Source organism: Centropristis striata, chromosome 4, assembly GCF_030273125.1.
Source record: "Centropristis striata isolate RG_2023a ecotype Rhode Island chromosome 4, C.striata_1.0, whole genome shotgun sequence".
In the NCBI taxonomy this organism is placed as follows: domain Eukaryota; kingdom Metazoa; phylum Chordata; class Actinopteri; order Perciformes; family Serranidae; genus Centropristis; species Centropristis striata.
Genome location: NC_081520.1, coordinates 4,251,803 through 4,277,555, shown reverse-complemented (window position 1 = coordinate 4,277,555; position 25,753 = coordinate 4,251,803). Strand labels below are relative to the sequence as shown.

Sequence of the window (25,753 nt, the reverse complement as noted above, 5' to 3'; positions counted from 1 at the left end):
GCTGCTGAAGTTCAAAGCAGCATCAGAATGAGGAAGAAAGGTGCCACTTTATTGATTATTGATTGATTAGAATGATTCATTGCACTTCTTTGCTATTACAGGTGAAATATATTTCTTTTTCTGATTGGCCCAAACTTTGAAAGCATAATTTCTGGTGGACAGCTTATTTACTGTTGCCTTGTTTTTGCTCCAACACTAAAAGAAGGAGTCTGTTGAGGCTTTTTAAACCTAGGATGACATAATATTTGCTGCACCAGCCTTCTACATATTGTCACAGTGTATACAGTACAGGCCAAAAGTTTGGACACACCTTCTCATTCAATGAGTTTCCTTTATTTTCATGACTATTTACATTGTAGATTCATCAAAACTATTAATGAACACATGTGGAATTATGTACTTAACAAAAAAGTGTGAAATAACTGAAAACATGTCTTATATTCTAGTAAGCAAAGGGTGGTTACTTTGAGGAATCTAAAATACAAGACATGTTTTCAGTTATTTCACACTTTTTTTGTTAAGTACATAATTCCATATGTGTTCATTCATAGTTTTGATGCCTTCAGTGAGAATCTACAATGTAAATAGTCTTGAAAATAAAGAAAATGCATTGAATGAGAAGGTGTGTGTCCAAACTTTTGGCCTCTACTGTATGTGTAGAGCGCGTGGGAATATTTGTGTCACTCTCTCAGAATCCGACGGCTACGTAATGCTCTCATGGTCTGACTGTCCTTTTCTCTACCAGTCAGACTGTTTGCCAGACGTCATGGCATGAAGCAGAGTATTTGTCTGATTGGTTGCCATAGGAACGGTCAGGGAATTCCCTAGTAAATCCTCCCAGACCCCGGGAACTCGAATAACCACTGAGTGCATACTTGGTTATGATTATGATTATGATACAGTGCTTCCATGGATTGTACCTTAACTGGTAAAAACAAAGAGAGTAGCTGATCACCTCTGAAGGAAGACCTCGTAGCGTCGTCTGTAAGCGAAGCCGGCTCTCCTCACCCTCAGGTTCTCCATCAGGCCCAGATACTTGACCTGGTGACGGATCAGCACCTCGTCAAACCGACCTGCGACAGGAGCAGAGAGGGAGGGAGAGCCAGGAGGAAAAATGTAAAGTCTGTCGGACAAAATGAACCGGAGAAAACCAGTAAATGCTAAACAACAGCAGTAGGAGTGACAAAGGACAGAGACGCAGTGTGAAAGTAACAAAAGGCCGACTGTGGAGAGAAACAAAGGCCGGCCCGATATACTGACGACCACACGGAGAGTTACACTGCTGAAAACAAACTGTTTTGGTTGGAATTAGTGAAAGCACAGGATTAACATGGTGTTTCTGGGAAAATATTAGCTTGGTGAAGCAGCTTAGCACAAGCTAATATTTTCCCAGAAACATCATGTGTGTGTGTTTACAAGAATGTCCAAAAGCCTGTTAAAAACAAATTCAAGATGAAAAGTTCACACTGAAACATCTGAGCTCTGAAGGGTAATCAATCGAGCATGAATGGAATCAATCAAAGCCATCATCAGGTCGTGTTATTTTCACGTTTTCAAGTTTAATCTCAAAAATCAACTATATTTCTTTATATCTGATCAAAAGTTGACCTAATTGAATTAAAGCAGCAGTGATTTTTGACACTGAACACATTACAAAGGGGAATTTCAGCCACATAAATCCAGGTTTCCAAAGTAAAACATTTCACCGCCATACATTTAGTGATATTTTGATTTATTTTCTCAGAGCTAGGTCAGATTTTTTAAACTGGGGTTTTTATGAGATCCATGATGAGTGTAGAAGTGGTTGAAGCAGGCAGGAGGACTGACACAGAACCTGAGCAATGAGCTGCTTTGGACGAAAGCAACAGCTCAACATATTTTAGTCAGTTAAAAAAGGTCCAGCTGCAGTTTGTGTGGTTTTGTGTGACTTTGGTGCTTTAAAGGGTTAGTTTGGATTCACAGTAACACACAAACTACCTGATAGAGGCAGCGGCAGACAAGCAATTCCACTGTTCTACAAGGTGACATTACTTATTTTGTAAATGGAGTCTGGCGGCTTTGAAGACAGCATAAACAATGGCTAAATAAATGACTAAAAATTTGAGTATTTATTTATTATGTACACCCGTTCAGCTGCTCATTAACGCTAATATCTAACCAGCCAATCACATGGCAGCAACTCAACACATTCAGACATGTAGACCTGGTGAAGACGAGCTGCTGAAGTTCAAAGCAGCATCAGAATGAGGAAGAAAGGTGATTTAACCCTTTGATGCACAACATCGGTCTAAAGTGACCCGACTGAGTTTTTAATTTTCTATATCTTTGCAATAAATTAATTTAATCATTCAGTATTCCAGGTTTTCCTCAATCAATTTGTTTTTGATTATCATACATCCTAATTTTTTGTTTTCATGTCTTACTTTTTGCATAAAACCCCTTTTTTTTATCACTACGCTTATAATGCACAACATGGGTCAAAAACATAATTATGGGGTATTGTGTGTATAATTTTAAGGAAAAATGAATTTAATCAATTTTGGAATAAGGCTGCAACATAAAAAAAATGTGGAAAAAGTGAAGTGCTGTGAATACCTTCCAGATACAGTGTATGTGTGACAAAATGATACACCAACATGTTAAATATATTAAATATGTGAGTGTGGAAAGTAACTATTTGAAACAAATTACTATTATTATAGTATTAGGTCATTTAATTTTAAATCAAATTTGGATGAATGAGTCATTTTTGACCCATGTTGTGCATCAAAGGGTTAAGTGACTTTGAACGTGGCATGGTTGTTGGTGTGAGTATTTCACAAACTGCTGATCTACCAACCATCTCTAGGGTTTACAGAGAATGGTCCCAAAAAGAGAAAACCTCCAGAGAGCCTTGATGCTTGTTGATGCCAGAGGTCAGAGGAGAATGGAGACTGGTTCAACAGGAACTCTAATAACCACTGGTTACAACCAAGGTCTGACAAGACCATCTCTGAACCACAACACCTCCAACCTTGGAGCAGATGAAGACCACACCTCCAAGTAAGAAAAATAAATCTGGACTAACCCAATAAATATTCAGCAGTGATGACATTTCACAATTAGGTATACAGTTCCTCCTACAGCTATGACCAGCTCCCATGTACAGTACAGGCCAAAAGTTTGGACACACACCTTCTCATTCAATGCATTTTCTTTATTTTCATGACTATTTACATTGTAGATTCTCACTGAAGGCATCAAAACTATGAATGAACACATATGGAATTATGTACTTAACAAAAAAGTGTGAAATAACTGAAAACATGTCTTGTTTTTTAGATCCTCAAAGTAACCACCCTTTGCTTACTAGAATATAAGACATGTTTTCAGTTATTTCACACTTTTTTGTTAAGCACATAATTCCACATGTGTTCATTAATAGTTTTGATGAATCTACAATGTAAATAGTCATTAATAGTGTACTTTTGGCCTATACTGTAAGTGTTAGTAATGTCTGTGTATAAAATGTTGACCTAAAATGTTTGGAAAACCACCAACTGCCAAAAAGCCCCACGGTTCATCTTCTCACTCCTCTTTTCTCCCAATGTCAAGTCCTCTTACTTTTCCTTACTTTTACAAATATTAATGACACATCAGTGTTGAAAGGATCCTCGTTCCTATCTTCAAAAAGTAAAAAGCAACAGCTTCTTACCTGCTTGCTTGGAGTCATTGGGCTTGATGCAGCGGACGTACGACGGCTCCTTCGACATGAGGATCTCCATGAGTTTCGCCAGGCTTGCTTTGAACTGGGTGGCTGCCTGGAGGGGCAGACACAGACGGACAGAGAACAAAGGGAAGCTGGTTAGGAAGTGGTGAAAAGGAAATGGAGGTGAGAGGAAGCTGGTCAGTAAGCGGAGAGGAGAGTGTATGTGATGGAAACCCGCCGGCAGAGACGAAGACCGAAGAAACAAGCAGAGGGAGACTGATGTGACTGGCAGAGTCCACTGGAGACTGAACACTGGGACCAGTGTGGAGGACTGGGAGTCTCACTAGCCAGGCTGTGACAATACCCTGTTCAAGTGTGTGTGTGTGTGTGTGTGTTCTTGTACTTCCTACATAGTGAGGACCAGAACACGTTTTTAACCAACAGAGTGAGGACATTTTTGCAAAGTGAGGACATTTCGGCCGGTCCTCACTTCTTTAAAGGCTTTTTTGATATTTCAGACTTTGTTTTAACCCATTGAAGCCTGGAAAGCGGATACGTCGTTTTGTAGTATTTGTGTAAGCTCTCAAATACTTTTTGAATTTCATTTCTATCTGCTACAGAGGCTGAAAAATCTATTATTTAGTAGAAGCGTTGACATTTCTGTTGAATTTCCAGAAAAACTTCAGGTTTTAGGGGCTTATTTTAAAATCGCCCAGAGGTTTTACAGGCGTTTTAGGCCTCAATGGGTTAAGGGTTAAAGGTTACATGATGAAGAAAATTAACTGAAACTGTATTGTGTGGTTACAAAACTAACTAAAATTATAGTGAAAATGTCCTTCGTTTTCGTTTTTGTCAACTTTTTTCATACATAATGAAGATGGATCAGGCAAAGGAAATAAAGGCAAAAATTTACTGTGACCTCTTTTAATCTCGCACCCAACAAATACCCCATTACAGAAAACTAAAACTAACACTAAAAATAATGAAAACTAACCTAAAACTAAAGCATTTAAAAAAATCAATACTAAACTAAAACTAGCAAACTCACTCTAAAAACTCATTAAAACTAACTGATTTAAAAAACAAAATTCACAACAAAATTAAAACTAAAACTGATGAAAAAACCAAACTATTATAACCTTGCAAGGGAATTCACTGTTCCAATGAGGGTCCTCACAAAGATAGAAGTACAAGAATGTGTGTGTGTGTGTGTAGAAGGGCATATAAGTGTCAGGGCATTCCTCAGTGAGTGGGAGGCTCCGGAGAATCCCCATCAGACCGGCCCACTCAACACCGGAGAGGGGAAACACACCACTGTTTGTTTTTTGCGGTGGGAAAGTATGTTGGGATGCATGAGAATATGATTTATACGTGTGGAGAGAAAAACCTCCAGACACAAAGAGGGAATACACACAGAAACAACACGTGATCTCACCGTTTCTGGGCGTTTCTTGTCACTCAGCTCCTCTCTGTCGAAACACTGGTTCAGGATCTTGTTCTCTGACATACACATAACCTGCAAACATGGCAAAAGGCAGTTTTAAACACTAATATATCACACTGTCAAAGTGAAATACAGTTCACTGCTTTCTCGTATAATCTGCACAATTTATTTTCTCCCACACCTCTTTCAAGTTCCTGAAGAGCAGGTCATTGTTCTTGTCCAGAAATCCTGAGAGAGAGAAAATTAAATTACATTTTTAATACATGTACTGACCCAAAACTTGTTATATCCAGTGAAATCTGTATTTGTCCCAAGCTTCTGTTAGAAACTGACATTAATCTTTTATTTCCCCGAGCACACTTTAACCCTCAGAGTCCACAAAAGGTCCAGCGTATTACTTCTTCATGACACCATGAAAAAAAAAACAAGAAGCGTGTTTCCTGCCGTCAGCTTCCCTCTAAAGTTCTGACTTGATGGTGAACCTTTACTAACAAAAGAGCCATTGTTGGCCAAAATAAGAGAAAAAATGTTGGAATTGAGCCGCAAACCTCATTTTGAATGAAAATAAAACAGCCTACTAAGTCTAAATTAGTCTACCAACATGACTAATTTGGCAAAATTAGCATTTATTAATATGATTTTGGAGTTTGTAATCGAAAGCTAGTCTAGTTAGGGTAACTCAAAACTAGACTTGAAGTTGGCAAAATGTATAGGTTAAGGCTTTTTAAGATTTTTCTAAGCTATGATGCACATTTTAGTTGATAATACAGTCATGGAAAAAAATATTAGACCATTGAATAAAGAAGAGCTGATATCTAGCTATTTTCCATGATTTTTCTTGATAATGATTTGGTTATTATCAAGAAAACATGAAAACTGTCAAGATATCAGCTCTTAAATTAATCTATTGTGATATATATTTGTTGTTATCATTATATTTGTCCAAACAAATGTTCCTTTAGTTGTACCAGGCATTAAAATGAACAAGAAACTGAAGAAAACAAGGGTGGTCTAATAATTTTTTTCCTTGACTGTATGTTAAAAAGAAATGCTTTATTGCTGTATATAAGCTTAACATTTTTACAATTGAAGAATAAAAATTGCTTTGGGCCTACACCAATGATAAATGAAAATTAAAATGTAATTCCTGAAGAGCCCCAGACCCCTGGGTTAACCCTAGCCCTGATATTTAGTATAAAATATAGAACTCCTCGTTTTACCTGTTTTATGTTGAATTTGTAACCTCCATTTAAATTTCTTCATTGAGTATCTTCAAAATCCAACTGTATGTTTTTTTTGTTTCTTTTCAGTTCAAAATGTTGATGCAGTAAGTCAAAGTGAAAAAGTAATTATCAGGTCATATCGGTGAGGTTGTGCTGAATAAATTATTCCAACATAGCATGACATTTTTAAATTGGCAGACTGAAAAGTATTCAATGGACAAAATAGCTCAAAACTCCAAAGGGCTGATAAATTAAATACTTTTTGGATTTCATTTCTATCTGCTACAGAGGCTGAAAAATCTATTATTTAGTAGGAAGCTGTTGAATTTCAGAAAAACTTCAGGTTTTAGGCGGTTATATTAAAATCGCCCAGAGGTTTTACAGGCATTTTTTCCAGACGTTTTAGGCCTAAATGGGTTATTTTACCTCTTAGATGTTTTATTTATATCAAAATTCCTCATTGAGCATAAAAAAACATCAAATTTGAAGTCAGATTATATTTTATTTTTTTGTTTCTTTCTTTTCAGTTCAAAATGTTGATCCAGTAAGTCAAAGTGAAAAAGTAATTATCAGGTCATATCGGTGAGGCTGTGCTGAATAAATGATTCCAACATAGCATGACATTTTTAAATTGGCAGAATGAAAAGTATTCAATGGACAAAATAGCTCAAAACTCCAAAGGGTTGATAAATGATTATGGTATTTAGTAGTGGAAACTAGTCTGAGGTCACACTGGTGTTGCTGCTGTGCTTCCTCTGCTTGTTTGCAGTGACAAATAGAAGACAAACACTTTCAATATGTTCAGTGTTTACTGCTGCACACACACACACACACACACACACACACACACACACACACACACACACACACATACCGTTGACATTGTAGTTGACTTCTCCAGCGTAATGCAGCAGTCTGAATTCATCGCGGCCCATCACCTTCCTGGTCTTTGCATCAGCCAGCTTGTGACTGGAGGAAAACACACACAGGATTGGATACATCAGTACATATCAAGGTTAGAATAGTTTTGGATTTTTTATTAGTTTTAGTTTGAATTTTGTTGTGAAATTTTGTTTTCAAATTCAGTTCGTTTTAATTAGTTTTTAGAGTTAGGTTGCAAGTTTTAGTTTAGTTTTTTTTTTTTTAAATGCTTAGTTTTAGTTTAGTTTTTATAAGTTTTAGTTGTTTTGTAATGGGCTATGTGTTGGGTGCAAGATTTACAGAGGTCATAATAAATTTTGCCTTTATTTCCTTTGGTTTATCCATCTCAGCCCCAATAAGGTTATTAACTCTTACAGTTCTGGGTGTTTTCAATTTTGTTTGGAGTGTAGACATCCAAGTCTCAGTAAACATATTTACAATGTGTTCCTGCATGTTCACGAACAGAATCCTTTTTCTAATAGAAACACTGGATTATGTATGAAAAAAGTTGACAAAGACCAAAACGAAGGACTTTTTCACTATAATTTTAGTTAGTTTTGTAACCACACAATACAGTTTCAGTTAGTTATCATTTTTTTAAAAACTCTTGTTTTTATTTCAGTTAACGAAAATGTTTTTCAATTCTAGTTTTCGTTATTTCGTTAGTTTTCGTTAACTATAATAGCCTTGGTACATATATCAGCTAAGTTTTCTCTATTCTTTTATTTCCTGTTTGACAATAACAAGCTGAAAACAAACACCCTGAAGTTGGAGGCTTTTGTCTCAGGGGCTAAAAAAACAAAACAGTTTTTGCGGAAATATTTCTGGTAAAATTAAAAAAATGCAAATCTTGAGGTACTACAATTACATGAATAGTTACACAAGCGTAACATTCAGCAGGGAGTATCCTGAAACAAAGGGGAAAGTAGCAAAATAAGATACTGGGGCTTTCTGTGTCTCTATTTTGAAATATCACCCACAACATCCCAAAAAAGGAAGACAAAAATCACTGTCGCTTTGGGTATATTTGAGGCCCCGCAGTCATTAAACCAGACAAAATGGGAATCAAACTCACGTGACAAAGTGTGCGTGTCCTCCCACAATGTCCTCCAACTTCTCCAGGAAGGTGAGATCGCTGGCGTCTCCGGGTCGAAGACACTCCTCATCCTGTGATCGGAGGACAAAAAGGGCAGCGAATCAGTCAAACTCTGACAAAAGCAAAAACCTGATCCCCTAACGGACCGTCCCTCTCAGATACATTCACTTGATACTCCAAGCAGAGTTTGCATGAATCAGTGCTGGGGTCAAATCAGTTCTTTCATAAATTATTATGCAGATGACATTAGATGCTCCTCTAATGCAGCTATTCTCAACCTTGGGGTCGGGACCCCAATTGGGGTCGCGAGATGATTTTTGGGGGTCGCCAAATTATTTTGCAAGTCAGCTCTGTCTCCACTGTGTTAAAGTGTTCATGTGTTCATGTGTTTTAGTCTTTTCGGTCATTTCATGTCTTTTTCTTGTCATTTCGGGTTTTTTTTTTGTCATTTTGTGTCTTTTTTTTGTCATTTCGGGGTTTTTTTTTGTCATTTTGTGTCTTTTTTTGGTCATTTTGTGTCTTTTTTTGGTCATTTTGTGTCTTTTTTGACCATTTTGTGTCTTTTTTGGTCATTTTGTTTCCTTTTCTTAGTCATTTTGTCTTTTTTTTGGTCATTTTGTGTCTTTTTTTTGGTCATTTTGTTTCCTTTTTTTGGTCATTTTGTGTCTTTGTGTCTCCTCACCAGAATGGAGATGATGCCTTTGAACTTCTCCTCCACCAGGTCACAGATGATCTTGTTGTTGAAGTACTGCACCGGCTCCCACTGCAAACACACAAGCACCATGTGAAAAAACACATCACATCATTATCTCACTGTCCGGACCATCTGGGACATAAATCTTGCCCACTATATAAATGTAAACATGATACAGTTGGTATTTAATGACCATAATGTCAATCATCTGCAGAATCTCAGGCATCCTGGTGCACAGACGCTGCTCGCCCACTTGTATGTGGACACACATGAACACAGAGCTGCAGGTCAGGTTATGTTTGCACCAACAGTCACATAATTTCCACAGAGATGACAGCGAGCCGGCCCACGGCCCTGATGTCTTCCTGATAATGGGCTCTTTGAGAGGAGAGTCCAAGTTTCTCCCACAACCTGCTCTCTGACCACTGCATTTATATTAGACTGAACACAACGACCTCTTGTTCCCAAGAAGAAAAACAAAACCGTATAAATCAAATGAATATAAATAAGGCAAAGGAGAACATTCAAGAGGGATTATAAATTAGATATCATCTTTCATGTAATTTCCTTATGAGACTTTAACTGTGAATAAATAAAAGACAACATAACAAAGTTAGTTTCCATTGGGGGCAGCGTCTTCTAAAAATATGTGCACTTACTGCGAATCACTTTAAGTAAAAGCATCAGTGAACCAGCAGAGTGAAAAATTCAATTACAAATTTCACATTGAAAAATAAACTGCAAACACAATCACATTAGGAGCACTTTGCAGAGCCTTAAACCTCAGCGGAGGGAGGACAGGGCTGATGATGGAAGGTGAAAACAGCACCATAAAGATGAACAGAGACTAATAGGACCAGAGGAGGGAAGTGAAATTAAAACAAGGGAGCCGGTGAAGGAAAATAACAGGGAACTGCAAAAAGCCACCTCTAAAAAAGAAGAAAAAAGTAAAAAAAACTAGGTGTATTTTGCTTAAAAATAGCAAAATTATCTGCCAATGGAACAAGAAAATTTGGCTTGTCAAGACTTTCCAAAACAAGTAAAACTAGAATACATAAATTTAAGCGGAGATGTATGTAAATTCCAAAAATGAGGAGTTTTTGAATATGATAAAGGCTCCAAATTAGCGCTTAGTTTTTGGGATGAATAAGAATAATAAACGGACCAATTACACTGTTAGTGCTCGGTCCCTAAATATCTAATCTTAATGAAGCCAAAAATACCTTCGAATTAGTGTATTCTAACTAATAAAAAGTGATTTTTTTTTAAAAATTGTCCTTAAATGTTAAATGTTTCATGTTAAATGTTTAAATATCAAGTGTCAATTTACAGCTATGTGCCAATTTACTAGTTAATTACATACATACTACACAACAATACACACTTCTATTGTTTCATTGATAATAAAACAATTGATTCCATCCGGCTGCTTGTTTTAAGGATGTGAAAAGGTAAAATTAGGTCAAAGTTATGATTTCTTAGTTATGCTTGAAATAAGAAATAATTACTTTGAAATAGCAGTTTTATACTTGTAAGTGTTGATAAACAGCTTTGTAACTGTTGATATTCTAGTTTCCAGCATGTATTTACTCAATATAGGTCATAAAATCTCAGTAACAAGCTGTAATATCTGATTTAGATTATTAAGGACCAAAACACTTAAAACAAGTGAAACAGTCGAACATAAAAGATGCTGACTAACAACCAAGGTAATTATAGTTAATGAAAACTAATGAAATAACGAAAACTAGAATGGAAAAAACATTTTTGTTAACTGAAATAAAAATTAAAACGGGAGTTTTTTAAAAAACAATAACTAACTGAAACTGTACTGTGTGGTTACAAAACTAAAACGAACTAAAATTATAGTGAAAATGTCCTTAGTTTTCGTCTTTGACAACTTTTTTTTATACATAAACCTTTTTGGTTGATATGAAATCAATTTCATCTATCTGGTTTTATGACTTAATAGACTTATTGGGGCTGAGATGGATCAGACAGAGGAAATAAAGGAAACATTTATTGTGACCTTATTGAATCTGGCACCCAAAAAATACCCCATTACAAAAAACTAAAACTAACACTAAAACTAATAAAAACTAAACTAAAACTAAGCATTTTCCAAAAAATAAAACTAATCAAAACTAGCAAACTCACTCTAAAAACTAATTAAAACTAACTGAATTTGAAAACAAAAATTGACAACGAAATTAAAACTAAAACTAAAGAAAAATCCAAAACTATTATAACCTTGCTAACAAGAACTGTCTTATCAGACAAAAAATAAGCATCTATCCCCTTGATCTAAGATATTTAATCTGACTTTTTGCAGTGTGTAAATGCAGCAGCAACATGTGGAGGAGTCTGACCGTGATGCCTTCAGCCTCGTACTCCTCCTGCTCAGACTTGAGGGTGAGCTCGATGAAGAGCTGCTGCAGCTTCTCGTTGCAGTAGTTGATGCAGAACTGCTCGAAGCTGCAACGAAAAGGTCATAAACATGTTATTGGCTTTCTTACTCATTTAGATTATTTTTGACTAATATTACACACATACAGGTCTTTCCACAATTCATACCATATATAAATATATACACTGCACAAAAGGTGTGTCTAAAAACAAGATAAAAACACTAAATCTGAGGGAAATGATCTTGCTGCATGGACAGATAATTTCACTTGATTTTTGAAGATTTCTTAAATTAAGATTGTTAAATCTAGAAATAAGCATGTTGCACGCTTAAAATAAGAAATTAACTCTTAAAACAAGATAAATAAGATAAATTATCTAACACTTCTAAATCTAAAGTTTTTTTTATCTTGGTAAGAAACAAATAATTTGCAGGTCACTCTGCTCGGGCCAGTTCATCGCTGCTTGCAGCTTTTATATATCTCTTTTGTACATTTTTTGTCTTTTTTGGTCATTTTGTGACCAAAAGAAGATGTAAAACGACACAAAATGACCAAAAAAAGACACAAAAAGACGTAAAATTACAAAAAAAGAAACAAGACGTAAAATGACAAAAAAGACATAAAAAGACAAAAAAAAAAAAAAGATAAAAAAAAGACCAAAAAAGACACAAAAAGACCAAAAAATTACACTTTTTTTTTTTTTTATCTTGATAAGAAACAAATAATTTGCAGGTCACTCTGCTTGGGCCAGTTCATCGCTGCTTGCAGCTTTAATTTATCTTGTTTTAAGAGTTAATTTCTCATTTTAAGTGTTCAACATATTATTACTTATTTCTAGATTTAATAATCTTAATTTAAGAAATCTTGTCAAGTGAAATTATCTGTCCATGCAGCAAGATCATTTCCCTCAGATTTAGTGTTTTTAGACACACCTTTTTTGCAGTGTAAACATGTGTACGTTTCATTCTGCCTCTTAAAAACTGTTCACCCTGCCATGCACAACCTCACCTATATGACCCGATAATTAGTTTTTCACTTTGACTTACTGGATTAACATTTTGAACACAAAAGAAAGAAACAAAAAAATAAAATAAAATCTGACTTCAAATTTGATGTTTTTTTATGCTCAATGAGGAGTTTTGATATAAATAAAACATCTAAGAGGTAAAATAACCCATTTAGGCCTAAAACGTCTGGAAAAAAATGCCCGTAAAACCTCTCAGCGATTATAATATAACCGCCTAAAACCTGAAGTTTTTCTGAAACTCAACAGAAGTGTCAACGCTTCCTACTAAATAATAGATTTTTCAGCCTCTGTAGCAGATAGAAATGAAATCCAAAAAGTATTTGAGAGCTTACACCTGTGGCTTTCATAAGAAGTTGAGTTTTTTGTCCAAACCTTCAAGTTTTTTTTTCTTTTTTTAAATCAACGTGTTGCATTGCGACACTCCCACATGTATTCTGATGCATTTCATTGGCCAAGAGACCGAAAATAGGATGAAAAAACGACAAATACTACAAAACGACATATCCGCTTTCCTGGCATTGATGGTAGAAATGCGATAATGCTTCCCCGGCTTAAATGTGATAAGGAGAACATCTAGTTCTATATTTTATACTAAATATATTTGACCTTATCTCTGGTTTTATTTGGCCTATCATCATCAAACATAAACTGGCCTCATGGAGTTTGAAGCCAGTGCTTTAGAGGGAAGCTGACAGCAGGAAACACGCTGCTGAAGGTTTTACATTGTGACGTCATGAAGAAGTAAAGCACCAGAGCTTTCATGTACTAACATGTCCCAACACAAAGTATTCTGCAAGCAAAAACATTAGTGAGCAAACAAGGCATGGTGAGCCAGCTACTTGTAACTGTTTGCTCTATAACGATAATAAAGTCATTTGCAAATGTTACACTCTGATAATTAGCAGCCAGATCAGTTCCAGGAGTCTGGATGAATGAACAGTGGGCTGAAGAGAAGCAATAATGACGTAAATGTCAGATTATTTGGATTTTTCCAGCAAAAAAGGATCCGAGTACTTTATATAGAAAGCAACTGAGAAAGTCCAAGATGTTCTGAGCTTCTCACTTACATTACAGTCCATTCACAAAGTGGCCAAACAAAGTCATTAATACATGTAAACCGCTTGAAATAATACCTTTAATAACTGACCTTAGAGATAGCAGTTTGACTGTGTGTGTGTGTGTGTGTGTGTTCTTGTACTTCCTACATAGTGAGGACCGGAACATGTTTTTAACCAACATAGTGAGGACATTTCTGCAGGTCCTCACTTCTTTAAAGGCTTTTTTGAGATTTAAGACTTTGTTTTAGGATTAAGGTTACAAAAAAATGATAATTCACTGAAACTGTATTGTGCGGTTAAAAAACGTACTAAAACTAACTAAAAAAATAAATGGTGAAAATATCCTTCTTTTTCGTCTTTGTCAACTTTTTTACCCTTAGCCAACTTCTGGAGATTCCAGCTGCATCTCAGTATCTGCAGTTTACTCACTAACCAACTGAGACACAGCTGAATCTCTGGAAGAACCTGGAATTTCCAGGAATGTTTTTAAATCAAATTATGTGGATTAGTTTTTGTTCCATAACTGTCAGGTTTACATGGATATGTAAATGTTGAGCTGAATGTATACTCTAAAGTTGTGTTCACTTTTAAAGAGCCAAAGGTTTAAACAAACAATAGCAGCAGTGTACCTGTTATTCTGGAAGACCTCGAAGCCGTAGATGTCCAGCAGGCCGATGACAGAGTAATGTTTGTAGGAGTCGTCCTGTTACAGAACCACAACAAAACAGAGAAAACCTCAATACACAGGAAGTCTCAGAATGAGGATTTTACTTAAAAATCATGATTGATGAAAAACAAAAAACAAGAATAAGATTTGGTTGATATTATACAGTGACATATTGACTTACACTACCGGTCAAAAGTTTTAGAACAGCCCAATTTTTCCAGTTTTTTATTGAAATTCAAGCAGTTCAAGTCAAATGAACAGCTTGAAAGGGTACAAAGGTAAGTGGTGAACTGCCAGAGGTAAATAAAAAAAGGTAAGCTTAACCAAAACTGAAAAATAATGTACATTTCAGAATTATACAAGTAGGCCTTTTTCAGGGAACAAGAAATGGGTTAACAACTTAACTCTATGGAGTCTTGGGCTATTTTGTCCATTTTTGAATTCTTTTCATGTCTTTGTAAGTCATTTTGTGTCTTTTGGTGTCTTTTTTTGTGATTTTGTGTTTTTTTTTTTGGTCATTTTGTGTCTTTTTTTAGTCATTTTGTGTCTTTTTTTGGTCATTTTGTGTCTTTTTTTAGTCCTTTAGTTCAACATAAAATGTGATTTTGAATCTTTTTTTTATCTTCAAAACACTATCATGCTCAATAAAGAATTTTAAATGTGCATTAATTTCAGAGTAGACTGAGACATTAAACTGCATCATTTTCAATTAAATTCTGGAAAAGTTGGTGTGTTCTAAAACTTTTGACCAGTCGTGTATGTTTGCTTCATTAATGTCCACAAGGTGGAGCTGTGCTGTAAGAGAATGAAGGGGAGACTTCAACATGCTCTGACTGGGACATTACACCCACTGGTCACTTTATTAGGTCCACTTGTGTAACCTAATGTGATCCAATACAACATCTACATCCATACATTCTGCAATAATTTTACAATAATACAATAATTCATTTAACTATATCTTCATTATAGAGGTTGTAGTTTGCAGTAGAGTTGAACTGGACTGCATTATATTAGGAGGTGTTTCCAATATTTTTGTTCACCCAATTAACATACATAGTAGTGCCAGAATATTAGGAACACCTGTCAATATAATGCACTCCAGTACACCACCACCACCCACTATGACCTCAATAATAAACATCAAGTAGAATTATTATCTTTCTGAGTCAACAAAACCCAAAAAAATACAATAAAGATCTTTCTGATTCTGTGTGTGTGTGTGTGTGTGTGTGTGTGTGTGTGTGTGTGTGTGTGTGTGTGTGTGTGTGTGTGTTCTTGTACTTCCTACATAGTGAGGACCGGAACACGTTTTTAACCAACATAGTGAGGACATGTTTGCAAAGTGAGGACATTTCTGCCGGTCCTCACTTCTTTAAAGGCTTTTTTTTTTTTAGATTTAAGACTTTGTTTTAGGGTTAAGGTTACAAAAAAAATGATAATTAACTGAAACTGTGTGGTTAAAAAACGTACTAAAACTAACTAAAAAAATAAATAGTGAAAATATCCTTTGTTTTCGTCTTTGTCAACTTTTTTCATATATAATGAAGATGGATCAGACAAAGGAAATAAAGGCAAAATTTACTGTGACCTCTTTTAATCTCCCACCCAACAAATACCCCATTACAAAAAAACTACAACTAATAAAAACTAAACTAAAACTAAAGCATTTGAAAAAATAAATACTAAACTAAAACTAGCAAACCAACCCTAAAAACTAATTAAAACCAACTGGATTTGATTCTGCTACTTTACATATCGATCCACTTTATTTGACAGCTTTAGTTAGATAGCAGATTCAGATTAACCAGCAGTATGTTAAGCAATACATAGAGTATATGCAAATAAATAAAGATGTGCTGTTCTGCATAATAAGTAAGTTTACTTTTGGTATTCATATTCTTGTTCTTTTCCTCAGGCTGGTTGAGTATCTAGATGTAAAGTTGGAGATTTGTACAGGTTAAAATGATTATTTCTCCGCTTGTCAATGTCTTTACTATATTTTCCGATTAATTTTGTAACTCATTTCATGATTAAAACAGTTTGTTTTCATGGAAAACAACACAGAAAAAAACAAAAACTAACTGGATTTGAAAACAAAAATTCACAACGAAATTAAAACTAAAACTAATGAAAAATCCAAAACTATTATAACCTTGGCAGAGAATTCACTGTTCCAATGAGGGCCCTCACAAAGACAGAAGTGCAAGAATGTGCGTGTGCATGTGCATGTGTGTGTGTGCGTGTGTGTGTGTGTGTGTGTGCATGTGTGTGCATGTGTGTGTGCGTGTGTGTGCGTGTGTGTGTGTGTGTGTGCGTGCATGTGTGTGTGTGTGTGTCTGCGTGTGTGCGTGTGTGGGCGTGCGTGTGTGTGTGCGCATGTGTGCGTGTGTGTGCATGTGTGTATGTGTGTGTGTGTGTATGTGTGTGTGTGTGTGTGTGTGTGTGTGTGTGTGTGCGTGCGTGCGTGCATGTGTATGTGTGTGTGTGTGTGTGTGTGTGTGTGTGTGTGTGAGTACCGTGTATGTGAGTGAAGCATTGATCTTGTTAACCAGCCAGGTGAAGGTGCGTCCGTACACCGCCTTGGACAAAGCATCCCGAGCTGATGACGCTTGTTCTAGGTTCAGTGGGCTCATCAGCTGATGAACACACACACACACACACACACACACACACACACACACACACAGGCAAAGACAGACAATAACAGAGTAACATGGGGTTAGAGGAGTTACAATATAATTAGACTGGAGCAGAGCAGACATTACACAGACAGGAAAGCTTTGTATACAAATGCTTATCACACTCTTGCGCTACAATGAGAGTGTGTATCCAAACCTACCTCCTCTCCCTTGGCAATTATCTTCTTGTGTGTGAGTGCCTCCGTCAGCACTGCCCCATTCACTCCTAACAACTGGAAAAGCATAACAACATTAGCATGCACCACGGCACAACCAATGACAAATAAATGATGTCACGTCATGCCGCTGAGCAGCTGTGACATCCTGGGATTACAATCTCTTCGTTCTGTTTCATATTTAATTGGAAAATTGGGGCAGGAAGGAATGGGGGAAGTTTCTAAGAGCAGGGTTCGTACACTTTTTTCTTTTTCTTCTTTTCAATGACTTCTCCATAACCTTTCAATGAATTTTCCAGACCAAAAAATTAACGCATTTCAGTCGGACCACTATAGTCGGTGCCTCTAAATCAAACCACAGACACATTTGATACACCTTGCTATGTTTTAATTGCAACTGATTGAACTGATTTAATTTAATTCTTATTAACACACATTTATATGGATCAAAGCTAAAAAAAATCTTCTGACTGAAATTTTATTAATTTTTATTTTATTTTTTGACAATTAAAGGTACCAAAAGTACTCCTAAAACTACAGTATAAGGATTATTATATTATTTTTAATAGGCCTATTTTACACATTCTAAATATTATCCAGCAATATTTCAATGACTTTTCCAAAACCTTACAGAGGATTTTATTTTTCAATAACTTTTCAAGGACCTAGAAATTGCATTTTCAATTTCCATAACTTTTCAAGGTTTTTCATGACCGTACGAACCCTGTAAGTGTCACATAACTATTTAAGTGCATGTGTTTCCAAGATGTGTAGGATATACACTGCAAAAAAGGTGTGTCTAAAAACAAGATAAAAACACTAAATCTGAGGGAAATGATCTTGCTGCATGGACAGATAATTAACCTTGACAAGATTTCTTAAATTAAGATTATTAAATCTAGAAATAAGCATGTTGAACGCTTAAAATAAGAAATTAACTCTTAAAACAAGGCACTTTCCTTTTTGTCTGATAAATAATTTGACCTGTTTACTTATTATAGTTCTGTTGTGCAATCGCCTGATTTGAAGCTTAATTTGTTATACTCACTTTTTTAAAGATAATTTTGTAGAGCTGCAACAATTAATCAATTCATCGAACAATAATACATTATTAAATTAATCGTCAACTATTTTGATAATCTAATAATTGGTTTGAGCAGTTTTTTAAAGACAATAAGTCCAAATTCTCTGATTTCAGCTTCTTCAATGTGAATATTTCTGGTTTCTTTGTTCCTTTATGACAATAAACTGAATATCTCTTTGGTTTGTGGACAAAACAAGAGATTTGAGGACGTCATCTTGTGGTTTGGGAAACACTGATTGATATTTTTATACATTTTATTGACCAAACAACTAATCGATTAATGGTTTAAATAATCGAGAGATGAATCAATAATGAAAATAATCGTTAGTTGCAGCCCTATAATTATGTCTCTTAATCTTTCCTTTAATTTCTTTAATTTCTTTGTAAGTACTTGGTACATGCTGTCACTGTTGTATATACAGATAGATAGATAGATAGATAGATAGATAGATAGATAGATAGATAGATAGATAGATAGATAGATAGATAGATAGATAGACTTTATTTATCCCAAGCTGGGAAATTACAGTGTAGCAGCAGCATTACACACAGAGACAATGACAACACAATTAAATAAAAAGAACAACCTAGGCATACTTCAAGCAATAAAATATTAAAAATACAATAAAATACAATAAAATGTAATGTAAAAATAAAAATAAAGTGTCTAAAGAAGGAGTATGTTTTAAGGAGTAGAATTCTTACTGATACTGATAGTAGATGGAGGGGTTCTTCTGACAGAGGGAGTCATTAGACAAAAACCTCTGGGAACTTCTGACTTAGTGATTTACCTTTGTACATAACACCTACTGCATGATGCTGTTTGCTGTATTTCCACTTTCACTCTTGTTTAACTGTCAGAAAAACTACAATGCATCATCATAACTTGTACTTTGCAGCGTTGCCCCCTCTCCTCGCTGAAAGGAAAGTGTAGGAAGCTTCATAAATAACTCTCTGTGCCGTTCCTAAGAGGAATTCTAAGACAGCCCAGGCTTTTTTATTTTTAAATCCCATCTGAGTGTTTCTGAGTGTTTGTGAGCATGCTCGGTGCAGCAGCTTACCCTGGCCAGGTACTTTATCTGTGTGTCAGAAGTGATTCTGGCGTTGCCTTCTTCCCCGTCGTACTGCACGTTGCCCAGGTGCAGCACACTGGCAATTATGTTCAACAACTCCTACAGAGAGAAAACGGAGAGGGAGGATAAATAGTTACAAACAGGAGAACAAAGGTAAAGAGATGAGAGGCTGCAGCACGATAAGAGAATCTCTAGTTACTGCCCAGGCTTTATCTTTATGGCCGACTTTGCAGATAAGGGTGTCTTTGATTGAAATTAGGTTAAGAATTGAACAGGATAGGAGTTTAGAAATGTGCAAGTAGAGTTGCACAAACTCACACCTGCTCTCCACTCCATAAGCAGCGTGAGATCTTAAAATCTCTGGACGCAAGCCCAGACTTTTGAGCATGTAGGAAGACTCCCACGCTGAGTACAAATAAGTTCTCACCATATAATAACACACACAGCTAACACTTCTCAAACTTCCACAGAGCAAGTCTGAAAGAGAAACAGGCTCCGTGCCCTGAGGACTGTTCACTGTTCATAGTAAAACCTGTGTTGTATGGCCAGTAAGTTCCTTGAGGTTTACCTCAGACAAACTTATAACAGAGAAAATGCAACATATTTTGTGTGTAAGCTTCGTAAAGCCTTTAGAGGTTCCACCTGCTTTGTTGCTAAAAGTTTACACCTCCCACACTGATGACAAACATGTCAGCAGTGGTGGAAGGTAACTAAGTACATTTATTCAAGTACTGTACTTAAGTACACTTTAGAGCAGGGGTACGGTGGCCCTGAAGTGCAAATCACAACGGCAAATCAGAAAACACAACAACAAAACAGAAAACACAACAACAAATCAAAAAACACAACAACAAATCAAAAAACACAACAGCAAAACAGAAACGATTTGTTGTGTTTTTTGATTTGCCGTTGTGTTTTCTGTTTTGTTGTTGTGTTTTTTGATTTGTTGTTGTGTTTTTTGATTTGCCGCTGTGTTTTTTGATTTGTTGTTGTGTTTTTTGATTTGCCGTTGTGTTTTTTGATTTGTTGATGTGTTTTCTGTTTTGTTGTTGTGTTTTTTGATTTGTTGTTGCACCGTATAGGGGTCCCCAAACTTTTTTCGATGGAGGCCACATCAGCTTTTCTTTCTGTGATGGGGGGCCGGGGTCAGTCTATAACAGGAAATGATATGGGCCAAAGTGACCACCAGTGTTATTGTGTAAATATAAAGATCATTTGTTGGCCTTGGCACCACCTGTTGGTTTGCAAATAAACTATTTGTTTACCGTTTCTAAATGATGGTTATTGTAAAGTGTTACCAACACTGTGGGTCCATTCTGCATAATGAGTACTTTACTTTTGATACTTTAAGTACATTTTGATGCTGATTTTTTCCTCAGTAAATTTTGAATGCAGGACTTTTACTTGCAGTGGAGTCATTTCTCAGTGAGGTATTAGTACTTTTACTGCAGTAAAGGATCTCAATACTTCTTCCATCACTGCATGCCGGGTGTGATTTACCTCCACGTCGTCCTCGTTGAAACCGATCACAGTCAAGGCCTTCCTCACCAGCTTCCAGTCACTTCGATCGTTGATGGAGCTCACTTTGGGACAGTTACCCTTTGGGAAACACAAATACATCATTAACATCTACTTCAGCCCTTTAATTTCCTCGTAAAGTTGTGAAGTCAGTGATGTGTAAATAGGTGTTAACATGCAAGGGAAATGTGATGTTAACACCTATTTACACAAACAAACATGAGGTGTTTTTGCTCAGTGGCTGTTGGTGTGCGTGTGTGTGTGTGTGTGTGTGTGTGTTTATCGAGAGGAAGGTTCAGCAAGTGCCTTAAGGCAGATTTCCCCCCCTGAGGAAAGCTCTTCTCACAGCACTGAGAGTCTCCAACTGAGCCTATTAACCAGAACTCCCACTGGGACACACACACACAAACACACACACACACACACACACACACCACAGTACAGACCTATGACTTATGACAGGACGGGAGGGCTGGGGAGGATTTATCACACCTTCCCTGCAGTATTTACAGATCATTTATATTCATCTAGAGGTTTCCCTCCAGAGCTGAAGGTGTGGCTGGACAAGACTTCATTGAGATTTAACCATTAATCGATATTGTTGCAGGTTTACGAACCATTAAAGAAAAAATCTGATATACAGTACAGGCCAAAAGTTTGGACACACCTTCTCATTCAATGCGTTTTCTTTATTTTCATGACTATTTACATTGTAGATTCATCAAAACTATTAATGAACACATGTGGAATTATGTACTTAACAAAAAAGTGTGAAATAACTGAAAACATGTCTTATATTTTAGATTCCTCAAAGTAACCACCCTTTGCTTACTAGAATATAAGACATCTTTGTGCAAATGACCCTTCTTCTTCACACTTGGATGTTTGTATTCTTCACTTTTTCCACATCAGTGCCATGACAGAAACATCATCAACACCTTGCTCGCTTTGAATTCTCCAGACACTAAACCTGCTCTATTCACACATGTGATGTCTACATAAGGTCAGTGTTGCAGGGAGCCCTCTGGAGCCCAAAAAAAGCAAGAGTGTTTTAACCACACTGCAAAAAAAGAAAAGTTGGATGAACTCAAAATTTCAAGGCAACAAACTTTTAAGTTGGACAATTAAACTAAATATTTTAAGTTTTGTTTTTGAGTTTGCTCAACTCTGAATTCTGATTTTTGTCAACTCAACTGTAAGTTGTACTAACTTATAATTTTACCTTGTAATAACTTTTAATCCTTACTTCTGCTAACTTCTGCAATGTGCTGAATTGGCACGATTATAACGCCGCTATGAAATGTCAGCTAATGTTGCGACCACAATTTTGAGTTAGCATTGATAAGCTAATGGCTACTCTTGTAGCTGTAACAAGCAGCGCCGCTAGCATCAGTTAGCCGATCTTGAAAGTTATGTTTCAAAACACAGAATTTTAAATATCGCAAATATGAATACAGGTTGCATGTATAACATATAAGAGGTAAAATGAGGATAATATCTAGTTCAATATTTTATACTAAACATATTTGACAATATCTCCGGTTTTACTTGGCTGAATATCATCAAAAAAAAAAAATCTGGCATGTAGTTTCAAGCCAGAACTTTAGAGGGAAGCTGATGGCAAAACTCGACGTTGCTTCATTTTTATGTTTTCGCGTCATGAAGAAGTAATATGCAGGTCTTTTCATGGACTCCAGAGGGTTAAGCAAAATACACATAATTTTTGTACTTTTTTTCTTCTTTTTGCAGTGTGGATACTTACTTTGACCAGGTACTGGTACTGCTGAGGGTTCCTCTCCAGGCCCAGGCGTCTCAGCAGGTCCTCCTCCCCGCCCTCGATCAGCTGATAGAAGATGTGGAAGTTCCTCTCCCCGTGGTTCTGGTGGACCACCCTGGACTTTTCCAGCAGGTAGTTGATGATGTGGCCTCCGACTGGGGCGCCCTGCCGACGGGATAAAGGCCAGGGAGGGAGGGGGGAGGAGGAGGAGAGGGTGAGGCTGGGGTACTGAGGTTTATATAACATGCAGGATTTTGTATTGCATAACACATTTTGTGCACCCACAAAAAAAGGGAGACAGGGAGGAGAATGTGAGTAATTAAACGAAGAGAAAATCAAGTTTTGCTCTCTAAAATTGATATCTTGTCTCAAAAAACTAGCATCAGTTCCCACAACTTCAAAGATGCTTTTAGACCCACATAAAAGGGAGACAGGAAGGAGAATGTGAGTAATTAAACGAAGAGAAAATCAAAATGCAGAGAAGTTTGGTTATCAAACTGTTGAGATAACAATTTGTTCTTGCTTGAAAAATCACTTCATCTGTCCACATATACGTGTTTCAATTTCTGAAGTTTTGCTCTCTAAAATTGATATCTTGTCTCAAAAAAAAACATCAGTTCCCACAACATCAAAGATGCTTTTAGACCCACAAAAAAGGGAGACAGGAAGGAGAATGTGAGTAATTAAACGAAGAGAAAATCAAATTGCAGAGAAGTTTGGTTATCAAACTGTTGAGATAACAATTTGTTCTTGCAATGTTCTGCTTCCTCTCAGAGAGACTTGTTAGACAGTGCTAACTGTTGCGTAAAGTAGCTGCCAGTGTAAATCACACTGTCCTACTCACCTTGAAGTCAAACTGAATGTCCATGTACTTGCCAAATCGGCTCGAGTTGTCGTTACGCAACGTCTTGGCATTGCCGAAGGCCTGGAGAGAGGATAGAGTGGGATGAAGAGAGGAGAGGAGTGATGATTGACAGATGAGGAGGTAGGGAGATAACAGGAACAGAGAGAAAACGTGTGATAAAGAGGAGCAGGAAGCAGAGAAAGACACAGGATTAGAGTCCCTGCAGTGTTTGTCCAGGACAGTAGCACAGACACATCTGGAGAGCATCTGGCAGAGACGAGTCAGACGTCTCAACAAGCGTTTACACACCTCCAGATTCTCCAAAAACACAGAAACAATCACACACATTCTTTACAGTCCTGCACAAAACAGTTTCAGCTTGAAAATGATGTCTGGGTAGGGGTGGCTGGGCGATATGGCCCTAAAAGAATATCACGATACTTCAGGCTATTTTTGCGATAACGATATTCTTGACGATATTAGGAAATACTTAAAAAGATATAGAAAACATGATTTTTTTTTAGTCTGTATGAATAATTAAAAATCTAACATGTAGTTTGAAGTGCAAATCTCAACAGTTTGAGTTTGAGAGTATGAGCAAATAATAAAAAATAACCATTTAGGGGTTTCGGGGGCATATTTTAATGACATTTAGTAAAGGAGAATAAAGGTTCTTGTATGTTTTATTTAAGGCATCTTATTTTGACAGTCTTCTTGTAAATTCTGTGGTGGATTATCTGTGCTCTTATTTTGAAAGCTGCATGTGTACAAGGATGGGCAACTGGAGGCCCGGGGGCCGCATACGGCCCGCACCCTCACTTGAAGTGGCCCTCAGTACAACTACATGCATTTGAGCATGAAATCTTAAAAGTGCACTGCAGAAATGCACAAAATTACTTCTTGCAATTAATGTTGGTCTGATAAAACTGCACTGATAAAAAATAAATCACAGTAAGTGGTTATTTTTTATTAGCTTCAAACCTTTTGTATTCCCATTTATCCTGATATACATGCATTTGAGCATGAAATATGTTAAGTTACTGCACTGTAAACATATTTAAAATTGCACTTTTATCATATCTGGTTAAGTGCACGGTCCTATATGTGGCCCTGTGGTAGTGTCCATGAAAAACTGTTGCCCCCTGCAGCAATTAAGTTGCCCATCCCTGATCTATAAGAACACAACAACATGAGGATGACAGATTTAAGTCGACAGACTGAATGAAGTGCCGTGGCTCTTACTTCCAGCACGGGGTTGGACTGCAGCAGGCGGTCTTTGACGGTCTGCACCTGGTCGCTGGCTGGACAGGTGACGGCGTAGTACTGCAGGATCTTCTTGGACGCCTCCGTCTTCCCAGCGCCGCTCTCCCCGGAGATCAGGATGCACTGGTCCTTTCTCTCCGTCCTCATGGAGCGGTAGGAGTTGTCTGCCACTGCGTAGCTGGAGGAGTGGAGTGAGAGACAGCAAGACGTTTAGAAGGTTTAAGAGAATGCTCTAGATAGAACGTGTGACTGAAAAAGGCCACTTTATTAGGTACACCTGTTCAACTGCACGTTAACACAGATATCTAATGAGCCACTCACTTTGTTATTTTGACTATTTTCTCGCTATTTGGACTTCCGACTTTTTTTTTCTCATTTCGAATTATTTCTCGTGATTTCGACTTTTTTCTTCTCATTTTGACATTTTCTTCGTGGCTTCAACTTTTTTTTCTCATTTTGACTTTTTTCTTGTGACTTCGACTTTTTTTCTCATTATTCTGACTTTTTTTCGTGATTTCGACTTTTTTCTTCCATTTTGACTTTTTTTTCTTGACAACAACTTTTTTCTTGTTATTTTGACTATTTTCTCGTTATTTTGACTTGTTTTTGTGACTTTGACTTTTTTTTCTAATTAAGACTTTTTTCTCTTGCCTTTGACTTTTTTCTTCTTATTTTGACCTTTTCTTCATGATTTTGACTTGACTTGACTCTCATGACTGACTTTTTTCCCATTATTTTGTAGCAACTCAATGCATTCAGACATGTAGACCTGGTGAAGACGAGCTGCTGAAGTTCAAAGCAGCATCAGAATGAGGAAGAAAGGTGGTTTAAGTGACTTTGAATGTGGCATGGTTGTTGGTGTGAGTATTTGACAAACTGCTGATCTACCAACCATCTCTAGGGTTTACAGAGAATGGTCCCAAAAAGAGAAAATATCCAGTGTAGGGTGCACAGTGTGCTGAAAAAATAGCCAGATCTCTTGGAAAAGTTGAGTGTGGATGTCACATGTGATAGCCTCCCGTAGTGTGTGAACATGGAAAGACTCCAGTATGAATCATAAAGCCCAGAGTGGAGCACAGCCTGTTTTAGTTACAGTATCATTTGTCAGCCT

General features: G+C 36.7%; 1 protein-coding gene across 2 annotated transcripts in view; it reads right to left on the bottom strand.

The window, feature by feature from the left end:
- LOC131969517 (unconventional myosin-Ic-like) overlaps positions 1-25,753 on the bottom strand; it is a 111,715-nt gene that overhangs the window by 10,479 nt on the left and 75,483 nt on the right. For both annotated transcript variants that reach the window (XM_059330563.1, XM_059330564.1), the window contains 16 exons: positions 24,622-24,820; positions 23,380-23,460; positions 22,521-22,700; positions 20,741-20,839; positions 19,229-19,339; positions 17,069-17,140; positions 16,746-16,865; positions 14,189-14,262; positions 11,436-11,541; positions 9,055-9,135; positions 8,352-8,443; positions 7,230-7,324; positions 5,314-5,360; positions 5,124-5,204; positions 3,695-3,800; positions 956-1,073 (listed from right to left, as the gene is read on the bottom strand). In XM_059330563.1, coding sequence (XP_059186546.1) covers positions 956-1,073; positions 3,695-3,800; positions 5,124-5,204; positions 5,314-5,360; positions 7,230-7,324; positions 8,352-8,443; positions 9,055-9,135; positions 11,436-11,541; positions 14,189-14,262; positions 16,746-16,865; positions 17,069-17,140; positions 19,229-19,339; positions 20,741-20,839; positions 22,521-22,700; positions 23,380-23,460; positions 24,622-24,820 — 1,662 coding nt within the window. The remainder of the gene's footprint in view (positions 1-955; positions 1,074-3,694; positions 3,801-5,123; positions 5,205-5,313; positions 5,361-7,229; positions 7,325-8,351; positions 8,444-9,054; positions 9,136-11,435; positions 11,542-14,188; positions 14,263-16,745; positions 16,866-17,068; positions 17,141-19,228; positions 19,340-20,740; positions 20,840-22,520; positions 22,701-23,379; positions 23,461-24,621; positions 24,821-25,753) is intronic.